The following is an 11,794-nucleotide window of genomic DNA, read 5'->3' on the forward strand; positions in this document are numbered from 1 at the left end:
ATATCGTATCTATAATTGAGATGATCATGATATTTTTAGTCTCCATGTGTGCTACACTAGTACTGTACCGACAAATAGATTCAAGTTGAACAAAAACATATTTCTTACCAAAGCATTTTCATAGTTATCAGCGACCATCACTGAGGGTCAAAGACTCAAAGTAAAACAAACTGCTATGTGACCCATACCTAAACCTACACCACTTTTCCTTACATCAAATGCTAATAACTGCCACCAAGTTAAAGATCAAGACTCTAACATGTCCAGGACAAGAGATTCAAAACCCAGAATTTCTACCAGGGTACTAAACAGTGGCTTTACCCATGAACGGCGCTCACTGTGTGGACAGTCCTCTCTCAAGTAGGTACATCGGGCAAGCCAGAACATGGCAAATGTTTCACCTTTCACTTTCAAGTTTACTTTGCGCAACGTCCTTGCTTTGCGGTGACGTAGTTTCTATCCCCGTGTGGGGCTGCCAGGCAAAATGGCCGGGAAACATTGCCTGTTGCTGCTGGCGCTCGTCTGGTGTTCCCATGCCGTCTTTAACCGGCCGTACGAGATCAAACTCCAAAACAATGAGTACACGGACGTCTTGGTGGCCATTCACAAGGATATCCCTGAAGATCCACGGATCATAGACAGACTGAAGGTTAGTTTGCCTAACTATTTGAGTGATACGATACTTACTTTGTGATTCTATAATCTTTTGGTGGCTTTATCGGTGAATGTCATGGAAATCCTTTCTCAAGTTATCGTACTTGAAATATACTGGCAAAAACACCCCTGCAGTTCCAGAGCAAGTTGCTAGGGAGCTCAAACCGTCTTTATCTCTTCCTTACATGAAAAGCTGTCGGCCATTGAAAACTCAAGTCCACAGCTTGTCAGGGCAAAATGTAAAAAAAAAATACCCAGGACTTTCGCCTCTTAGGTCCAGAAATAATGGTGTGGGCATGGTATGGAAACACAAATTTAGCATGCTTTGGTACCAAAAAGAAGGTGACTTGGACCAGGTGTTTGATATCTAGTATTGATTATGAAACCGTGTTAAATACAACTAACTGGGGGTTGCAGCTTTCCCACGACCCCAAGGTACAATATTGAAATTAATATGTAATGTATAGAGACGGCTGATGCAATATTATCTCCATGTTGCGATTTCTCGCAGATATCTATGATTCAATCAAATATGGGCCATGGGATGCATAGAAATTCTTAACAAAACATTTCCTTAAGAAACTAATCCTACAAGAAAACATACCAAATGTTCTACGAGATACGCGACCGTGTTGTGAAAGTTGTACGTTTGTCACAGTCAAAGAGTTTCGACCGTTTTCTGCGACGCCTCAGGGGCGATCCAAATGGTATATTATTGTGTTTAGTCTGCAAAAACTCTAGGAATTGCACAGGCATTTTTCCCACAGGAATGTCAGTCCACAGGCATGTTTGCAATGTGAGAAGTTAGTCCGGAGGAATTTCAATGGCAGGAATTTGGGTCATGCAAGCTCCCCCGGGCATTTGTCCTAGATAACTGGACAGTCAGCCACAGGTGTTGTCCAGATGGACCACTTGATAAGTTGTATATAGGTAGACTTTGCACAATTCATCATTTCCTTGAGTTTTATAGAAAAACACACATTTTCTTCTAACTCATAAAGAAAAACATAGTACTAGTGTTGTGCCAGTCAAAAAAGGAGGAGCGGTCACATTACAGAAAGACTACTGCAGAAAGTTGGTGACAAGAGAAAGAGGTAGACATCACTCAAGAGCTCGTTAGTACAGACTAACTGACGGTTTCTAACCAAAGAAGATTGCTATCTCTGTGGTTGAAATCCTCAGAGAATTCCTTATGTGTACCTGTTTTCTAAAACAGTGTGTAGCTGTTACAATGTCTTTAGATGCTGTTCCGTCACAAGTATAACATTTAATGTCCTTATTTTTAGGAAGGGGTCATAACTACATCAAGTTTGTACTTTGTAGCTCTATACCCTTTATACCCCTCTTCAATTACCAATACAAGCTAGATGTTGTCTCAGAACCCGCAGATCAGGATTAGAATTATCAGAACACCCAGACAATTATTTTTCAGGTTTCGTTTGTCTTATGCTCATCTCCTGTAAATGACAATCGTCGCCATTGCAATAATGTTTTTATTGCCAATCTTGTCGCTGTTTACCAGAGAATCTCTGAAATAAAAATAATCAAAACTTGCCGAGCGCGTTTTCACCTTAAGGTATTTCACCTGGCTTAATTGGTATTTTGACCTTCCATTGATTTCTCATTAACGAATTACGAAAGAACGGAGCCGTAATAACGAATATTGATAGATGGGCATAAAAGAATTCTAAATCTGATTGTTGGGACCATATGGATGACGTCATCAAGTGTTATTGCCCTTAATATTATTCTTTCTATGAGAAAATACAACACTTGGGTACATACCACTGCGATGAAAGCTACAAACTCACGTTTGTGCAAATTGATATCTACAAATAATCTGTAGTAATTAAAAAATATTAGTTTTCATCTAATAAAAAATCATTTTCTAATAACTAGACATCATTAGAGGATATCAATTTGCGCAAACTTGAGTTTGTAGCTCTAATAATTATGCACATGACAAACATAGTTCCATTGCAGTGGTATGTACCAAAGTGCTGTATTTTCAAGTAGAAAAAATAATATAAGGGGTAATAAAATCTAATGACGTCATCCATATGGTCCAAAAAAATCAATTTTGGAATTCTTTCATGCCCATCTATCAATTTTTTTTACGTCTTCATTATTTCTTAATTCTTTAATGAGAAAAGATTGGAAGGTTAAAATGCCAATTTACCCAGTTGAACTAACATCTTCCCCATCACATCGAACGGTGCTCGGGGACCTGCGAACATCAGCTATAACTAAAAATCGCGTGATGATAGAGAGAACACCGGCTGTTTTACACGTAATGTTATTTAGATCTGGCAGACAAGTCGGCTGATATTACGTTATATTCCTGCTGTTCGACTAGGGGTGTCTGAAACTCAGATGACTGAGTTTTTAGCATTTCGAATTCTATCTCATTTTTATGCCAAGACGTCGAGACTGAAATATCTGGTTCAATTTCTAGCCACTCGACGAAATGGCTTTAATTTTGGAACGCAGAATCACAATCATGCTGACTGAAGTCGAATCCAATCCTTTTTTTCACTAGGAAATCTTCACCGAGGCGTCCCAACACCTGTACGTCGCCACCAACAACCGCACGTACATCAAGGAGGTCAAGATCCTCATCCCGAACACCTGGTCGAAGACATCCGAGTACCTCCCGGCAGGGACCGAGACATTTGAACGGGCTAATATCAGGTGGATGTCTTAAGTTTAACCATTATCTTCTCCATCTTGCACTTAACGCTTTCAGAGAAAAAAATGTCAATTATTTTGCACAATATTCTTGCGTATAATGATGGGAGTACCAAGCTGGTCATATACGGAAACTGGGATTCGTCCTAATGGCAGTCAAATAGATTATAAGTACAGTTCATTCCTCTTTTTGATCTACATTGATTGTTGCCATGGTAAAGTGCCAAACAATATGAAAATTTGTATAGTTTTGGACACGATTACCGACAAATGCTTGGATATAATGGAAATACATAAACTGTCAGTTTTTGCCACCATAAAACCATCCTGCAGATTATTTTGGGAGATATTATGATGATTCCACTTGGCCTGCACGCCACATTGTCCGTAAGTTGTGTGTGCTGTTTTTGTGCACATTTCATTGTTTACCTAAAACTGAACTGACTGTTCCAGAATGTGTGAATATTGATTTAGGCTAAACTTGATTGAGTGCATGCTTGTACATTGTACTTTGTCCTTGTCCTAAAATCGCTCCACGACCTTCGTTTGCCCTGAAAATATTTCAGTTGCACGAATGCAAATGTGGACCTTATTTGCAATTTGATAAGAGACTTGATAACGTGTCAGTAGTGCATTATGGAAAATTTCTATTTGTGACATATGTCACCAAGACTGAAGGATACCTACCACTTCCCCAATAACATCATACTGTAACATGAATTACACAAATCGGGACATGTATACGTCCCGTATATGTTCTTTGACCACCTTCCTTGTTGAACTGGTCCAAACCAGCGCAGAAAGACCGGTACCTAGGCCAGCCCTGTGGAACATTTGATATTAATGTTATCTATATCCAACTCTGTATTTTTCCAGAGTGGACGTACCGAACCCTCTGTACGAGGACAATCCGTATGTGCAGCAGAAGGGAGGGTGTGGAGAGGCGGGTGACTACATGCACCTCACCCCAAAATACGTGGTGGACAAGGAATATGGAGAATACAATTGGGGCTCTTATGGCACGTAAATCTCTCACATAATATTAGCTATAATGTTACCTCTTACAACGACTTGACATTGTACGCTATATGTTGATATTCCCCACTATCTATGTATAAACCATCGATTAATAGCCACAAATCTGTTAGCGCAATGGAGATTTTTGGCAACCCTACAATGCATGTCGAATATGCTAGCTTAGCACAATCCAATCTGTCAAACACGTTTCTCTTATCGTAGAAAACGCGTGAAACTTATTGGCACGTAGAATGGGGACCTAGAAGGATATATAACCAATTCCTTTGAATTTTTTTTTTGCAGGCAAAACAATTGTCCACGAGTGGGCCCACCTCCGCTGGGGTCTATTTGATGAGTACGGGTTCGACGATCCGCTGGGAGGGTCCTACCCACACTTCTATGTCTCCACCTCCATGGGGATACAGCCGGTCCGGTGTTCAGCCTACACCGCCGGGGCGTCCCAACATGCCGTCACCGGAAACCGCTGCCAGGTGGACCCGGCTACCGGACTTCCGGAGGACGACTGTCGCTTTTATCCGCATTTCAGTGAAAACCGCGCGACCGGGTCCTACATGTTCATGCAGTTCTTAGCAACTGTGAGTCACAAGTGGACCGAAAGCCACACTATTTAAACTTCGGGAGAATGCGATTTGGAGTAATCTTAGAAGATGTATGCGTGCAGATAAAGGGCGTTATAAATTTTGTGACATTTCACAAACTCTTTTCTAATCAAATTTATACCAAAAACACAAAGGTGAATTTTCAAACGTTAACGTTACTATTCTTTTGCACTTTAACCTTTATGGAATCATTACTACCACCACAGATGGCTCTTTTCAAGACTAATGGATTCTTCAAAGAAGGGTTCACCCAACAATAAGATCGTCAAAAAGAGTTTGGAATTGAGAATCAAATGTTATGTTTGTAGTGTAGACGGTGACTAGTTTCTACCGTACGCCGGGTGTGTTATGTTTGTAGGTGACCGTTTTTTACCACAGTGTCCCGGATGTGTTTTGTTTGTAGGTGACGGTTTTTACCACAGTGTCCCGGATGTGTTATGTTTGTAGGTGACCGGTTTCTGCCACAGTGACCCGGATGTGTTATGTTTGTAGGTGACCGGTTTCTGCTACAGTGACCCGGATGTGTTATGTTTGTGGGAGACCGGTTTCTGCCTCATTGACCCGGATGTGTTAGGTTTGTAGGTGACCGGGTTCTGCTACAGTGACCCGGATGTGTTATGTTTGTAGGTGACCGGTTTCTGTCACAGTGACCCGAATGTGTTTTGTTTGTAGGTGACCAGTTTTTGCCACAGTGACCCGGAAGGAGATCCACTGTCCTACCACAACCGGGAGGCGCCCAACAAACACAACTCTGTGTGCGGAGGCCAGAGCGCCTGGGACGTCATGAACAAGCACGAGGACTTCGCCGGCGGTGCCAATCCCCCTCGAGCAGTCAACTCTACGGACCCCAACTTCATCCTGCTGCAGAAGAGCGACTTCTTCAGGATAGTCCTGGTGTTGGACGTGTCGGGAAGCATGGATGTAATTATTCACAGATAAACTTAAATCGCTTGGCAAGCTATAAAAAGTATCTTAAATCTTTGGTTGCACCATTTGCTCATGATGTATTAAAAATGATTATGACTTTGAGGTAAGCACATCGTGTTAAAAAGGTTTTTTGTCAAATTACAATGCTAATTATATGTACGGAAGTCGTTTAGTCTCATAAATCATAATTTATCACCCATTTGAGCAAACCACATATTTCAAATATCCTTATAAAACAAAGCTAATTGTAGAATTTCATAATTCAATAGTGTGACCGGATTGGCTTGTGGATGTTAAAAAAAACAGATCGACAATTCATATGGTCAGATTAGATCGTGCACAGCGTAAATCATCATTGTTATTAGCCTAAACATTGTCCCCTCTCTTTCGCAGGGGGAGCCGATCCTCCTGCTGAGTCAGGTTGCGACCAGGTTCATCCGCAACACAGTGTCATTCGGTTCCTCGGTGGGTGTGGTCACCTTTTCCAGCACAGCTTCAATAAGACATCCGGTAGTGAGGTACGATCTGACAGCTTATATCTACAGTAGCTGGTTCATACGTTTGCATTGCATTCTTTATCATGACATAGGTATGGTGCTAGTCATCATAGAAGTGATATCATAATTATCAGTTCTCCATTTAAAGCACTAATTATAGTAAAACAGACTATATACATACAGCGTTTAAGAAAATAGAGAAGCTATATACAGAGGCGTCTCATCGTCGATGTAAAATCCTGTCTCTGTTTTTCAGTGTCAACTCTGATGCTGTCCGCAATGACTTGATTGCCGCAATTCCGACAAGCGCAAGGGGTGGCACGTGCATCGGGTGTGGTCTTCGCAAAGGCATCGAGGTAAGAGTTGAAAACTGTATCATACGCCAAGAATTGTTAAAGTAAAGGACAAAGATGGATACAAGTAATCTCACAAATATCCGTATGACTAAATGCATTGATTTTTTCAAAACTTGTAGGAGCTGTAAGTCTTAAAGCACAAAATATTTCTGTTTGAAATATATACCATACATGTATATAGATACATAAAATAAATGTACTCGCCTAATATAAATTAATTAAGAAACAGAATATGTTTCCAAAATCATATACAGTTGTTTGGGTACCTGGAATGATATTTGGTGTATCTTACTACCTAGATGTCTAACCTTCATCGACGTATTAGATGAACCCTTGCAAAGTTTAGGTTCGTATGTTATAAGAACGTCTGATTTCAGGCATTGGAGGCCACAGGACCGCCGCAAGGAGGCGTCATTCTCCTTATTACTGATGGAGAGGAAACCGATTCCCCACATATCAGTGACGTGATACCAGAGCTTCTGAGAAAGGAAATCATCGTCGACACGGTCGCTATCAGTCAAAACGCCGACGCCAAACTGGAGAGCCTGGCCGAGGAGACAGGGGGCCTGTCGTTCTTCTCCGGGAATGGCGACTCCATAGCCCTGGACAACGCTTTCACTGCAACGTTTGAAGAAACTGGTGAAAGCACAGGAGTCAATGTGAGTACTGAAGGGTTAACCACCCACCATTATCACATGTAACTGACTTCACGTGTCCAAATCGAAGTAATTTGACATTGGGACAAGATGATTGTTGAGGCAAAGACTTCCGAAACTACGTGGCACTGCTTTATATTGCGTTTGATCTTTTACTGCATTGTCTTTTTTACTATATACCGTACAATGGTTTATAGATCATAATGTACATTGTCAATAGATATCATATTCACAGCTGCAATTCAACATGATTCTACAGCTCCTAAGCGAAGAGCAGACCATCAGTGGGCGACAGACCTACGCCAACCACTTGTACGTGGACAATAGTGTAGGAGAGAACACCACGTTTTCCTTCTCCTGGCTCGACGGACTCCGTCCTACGGTCAGGATGGTGACGCCGCTGGATCTTGTCATCACCGAAGGGCACTCGATGTATGACGTCACATCGGACACCATCACAATTGAGATACCGGCTACCGCAACGGTATGTAGAAATCTCGAACTCCAGTCCACACGAAAGCAGTGACTGTTATGGCTTGGCGATTGATTGCATTGGATTTCTTCTTCAAGAATTGTACCAATACACAGGACTACTAAGTAAATCATTAACAGTATTTAATGGTTTACCAAGTGGATGATATGAGTTAACCTTCACCAAAGTGGAATTTCCTTCACAATTGTCTGACATATTGTCAAGGTTTGTCCCTTTTGGGGTGGTAACTTGTATCAAAATCGTCACTTTGCACCAATTGAATTGTGGCTTTACCCTCTTGTTTGTGAATATCATCATTATATTCATACTCACTTGCTGGTCTTGTTGTTTACGTCCAGCCAGGAAAATGGACCTACAACATCACCAACAATGGCCCCGATAACCAGGATATCACCATCATTGCCACCTCAAACCCCGTTAAGGACAATGAACCCATCAAGGTGACGGCACAGGTCAGTACTGTGTCCCTGGACTACTCCTCTTCTCAGCTCGCAGCGCAGAAGATCTACGCTCCGGTACGGAGGGGTTATCTGCCTGTCATTGGAGCTGTCGTGAAGGTCCTCATCACGAAACCCCCCGATGGTCAGGTGGAGGAGATAACTCTCCTGGATAACGGCGCAGGTAAGCACGCTTTGAAATACCTCTCAATTTGCAAATTGACTTGAATTTTATAGATTTCTTAATCACACTAGTTACACTAATATGTGCTTGGTGAAGCCTGCCAACAGTAAACAGGTCAGCAATAAATTGATTTTACAAAATGATGATTTGTCAAGGTAACAACTGTCCCTTGGTCGGAAAGTAATATGCCAAACCAAAAAAGGATAACAGAATGAGAGAACGATTTAGCGACATAAAACAAAAGAATAATCAACAATGATGTATAATTCCTTATATTCATGGACCAAGCCGGTTACTTTTGTATTAAACTGCCATTGACTAAGGGTCAGAGTATAATATATTATGGCTACCTTTTATTGTCTCAGGTGCTGACGCAGTGAAGAATGACGGCATCTACTCCAGATATTTTTTCAACTTCACCGCAGACGGTCGTTATGGCGTCTCCGTTATGGCCGACAACACAAAGGGGGAAGCGGAATACATCGTCATCAACCGTGCACGCAGCAACGGTGCACTACCGATGAACCCAGGTAAGTGCAGTTTCTTCAAAATCCAAAATGGCCATTACTGACGATATTGCTCTCTTTTTCAGTGAAATATGCAACATGTTTGAAAGTCTCATTTAAGTCTTCTCCCCACTCCCCTGATATTAGATAACGCATATACAAACGCAGTAGGAAACGTAAACACATACACTGCCCCCCATACCGTAAACATTACCTTCTGATTAAGGTAATTATAGTACGTGTACCTTGATATGAGTAAACAGAGAAACATACTGGCCGATTATGCTTTACAGATGTTTGTTTGTTATAGGCACTGGGTATATCAACGGGGGCAACGTTCATCGAGAACCGTTGGAGCAGTTCCAGAGGATGACAACAGGTGGCGTCTTTGAAGTTCAGGGGGTCCCAAGTGGGGGTGTCAATACTGACATGCTGCCGCCGTCCCGGGTAGATGACCTCAAGGTAATGGAAGTTTCCTACGCCAGCTCAAGCGTGATGCTGAGTTGGACAGCGCTGGGTGACGACTTTGACCAGGGAGGCCCAGGTGTGTTTAGAATGGTTGTTTTAAGTTGTTTTGCTTATTGTTATGGCTATCATTTTCTCTAGATGAAGTATCTCAGTCCCTTATTGCTTAAGAAAGGCAGATGGTTTGATGGAAGGAATGTAGCCTTATGGTAGCATCGAGTCAGACACTTCTATCTGCTAATTTTGCCTGGAAATACATGCATCTAATGCAGTAATATTTAATGTCGTAAACTAGAACTTTTGAAAATTATTACTGGATTGTATCTTATATTATCTGTGCATTGCATTGCCATACATTGTCACCAATGCAATTGTTACACAATAAAAACTATCATCAATATCTATATCATCCTCTTTTACAGCACACTACTTTGAGGTCCGTTACGGTCGCCATTTTGGTCAACTCGCAGACAACTTTCATGGCTCAGCCTCAATCAACCATTCGCAAGTGCTGCAGGGAAGCCTGACGTCACCACCGGAACCCGGCTCCGCCCAGACCATCGTCATCCTCGTGCCAGACCGAGGCGACAACGTCACATTCGTCTTCGCCGTGCGCATGTGCGACGAAGCAGACAACTGCGGAGACCCCTCCAACATCGTGTCGGCAAATCTCGAGTACATCCCTGAGCCAGTGAAAGAAAACGACTCGATACCGTGGGCCATTATTGGTATTGCAGTTGGCGCCGTAGTTTGTGTTTTATGTCTGGTCGCCATCGTGTTCTGGTTCTGTTGCTCTAAGTCTAGGTCGACAAATTCTTCCCAGACAGCGTCGGGTATAGCTAGGGACAATCCAGCATATAATCCGGCATACAATTACAAGGTGTAATTTTGTTTTTGTTGCCTTCATCGAGAAGGTTATGTTTTTGGGTCTGTGTCTGCGTACGTCTGTTGGTGTTTGCGAACAGCATACATTGAGAAGTTAAATCATTGATGGATTTATGATATTTGGTAAGTGGGCAGGTCTTGACTTATCAAAGAAATCTTAAGATTCTGGTCCTCCGGCGACCTTCCATGGTACTGCAGCATGGCGGTTTTTGACATCTCGTGTTTGAACATGATTTAGCCCTTGGGCGTGTGGTAGCTTGTCCAGATCACGAGATATCAAAACCGGAAGTCCTGCTGCTGTACAAAAGAACGGTTCCAGGGAATCATTTCTTGATTTTGCCAAACCTATTGACATACCAAAGATTATAAAGATCCATTTTTGACTTATCGAGGTATGTTGTTCACAGACAGATAGGCAGACAGAGGAACTGTCGAAATATGTACCCACGGCCCCCCAAAATAACCATCTTCAGGAAGGTAATTACGTCATAAGCGCATTGTAGTGTTGATGCTATCTTCAGTGCTGATAAAGTATGCTAAGCTAAAAATGTTGAGATAAGCAGAATAATTGAGTTGGTCAAATCTAATTTTGTTACAAACTTGGAAAGATGATACACATTACTAGACACGTGAGTATCAAAGATAATCATTAGGAAAGATATTTTCAAGTTGCCAACATACAATTTGTAAATACAATTATAAAACTTGAGACGACATTGACAGGGCTTACATTATTTCAATGTTGAAATTTGAGCACTGTAAAGTTGCAGCTATCTGGGGCATCCTGCATGGATTGATAATATTTTCTTTGAGAATTAGTAGAGAAACCATTGAAATTGTCTGACCAGTATGATGCTACTCTGCTCCCGCCGTTGTTTTCAACCTGAAAAATAAAATGTTGATATTTTCTAAACATTGTCAAATATCAAATTTATGAAGGATCATATGAGATTCAAGAAAACCCAATCAAAATCTTTTTCACCAAATCTAAATATACCTATAGTACTAGAAAGAAGTTTGGTTTGACAGAAACCTGAAATATTCCAAAGGTACCATAGAGACTGGCGTTTAACACTTGCGTTTCTTAGTCCAGATAGCTTCTTCATGAAATACATTTTAAATGATTGATATGTTCTTCTTGTAACTGCATGAGTAATACGCTGTTTTACAATCATACTGACAAATAAAGTAGCTTATGACAAATATGCACGACTTTGGCTACGTGTTTTTCTGCAACACGGTTGGTTTCAGTTCGTTCTCTTAGCAAACAAAGTTTGAAATAGTCCTTAAAATTCGCTCCACCATGGCCAGGTAACGATGAGAGGGGTCAGTTAGGGTCATGGCGTCCGCCACAGCCTAGACAGAATTGACCTTGACCTTTGTCTTCCCTAAACCTACCGAGTACCGAC

The 11,794-nt window shown here is 41.6% G+C and overlaps 1 protein-coding gene across 1 annotated transcript in view; it reads left to right on the top strand.

Moving 5' to 3' along the window:
• Positions 1–397: 397 nt before the first annotated feature.
• LOC118426935 (calcium-activated chloride channel regulator 1-like) overlaps positions 398–11,794 on the top strand; it is a 12,755-nt gene continuing 1,358 nt past the window's right edge. Inside the window, exons 1-13 of the mRNA XM_035836567.1 lie at positions 398–649; positions 3,194–3,345; positions 4,219–4,361; positions 4,663–4,955; positions 5,652–5,900; positions 6,300–6,424; positions 6,660–6,759; positions 7,137–7,418; positions 7,675–7,899; positions 8,247–8,529; positions 8,895–9,059; positions 9,346–9,579; positions 9,923–10,191. Coding sequence (XP_035692460.1) covers positions 485–649; positions 3,194–3,345; positions 4,219–4,361; positions 4,663–4,955; positions 5,652–5,900; positions 6,300–6,424; positions 6,660–6,759; positions 7,137–7,418; positions 7,675–7,899; positions 8,247–8,529; positions 8,895–9,059; positions 9,346–9,579; positions 9,923–10,191 — 2,685 coding nt within the window. The 5' untranslated portion in view covers positions 398–484. The remainder of the gene's footprint in view (positions 650–3,193; positions 3,346–4,218; positions 4,362–4,662; positions 4,956–5,651; positions 5,901–6,299; positions 6,425–6,659; positions 6,760–7,136; positions 7,419–7,674; positions 7,900–8,246; positions 8,530–8,894; positions 9,060–9,345; positions 9,580–9,922; positions 10,192–11,794) is intronic.

This window comes from Branchiostoma floridae, chromosome 12 (assembly GCF_000003815.2).
Source record: "Branchiostoma floridae strain S238N-H82 chromosome 12, Bfl_VNyyK, whole genome shotgun sequence".
NCBI classification, from domain to species: Eukaryota; Metazoa; Chordata; class Leptocardii; order Amphioxiformes; family Branchiostomatidae; genus Branchiostoma; species Branchiostoma floridae.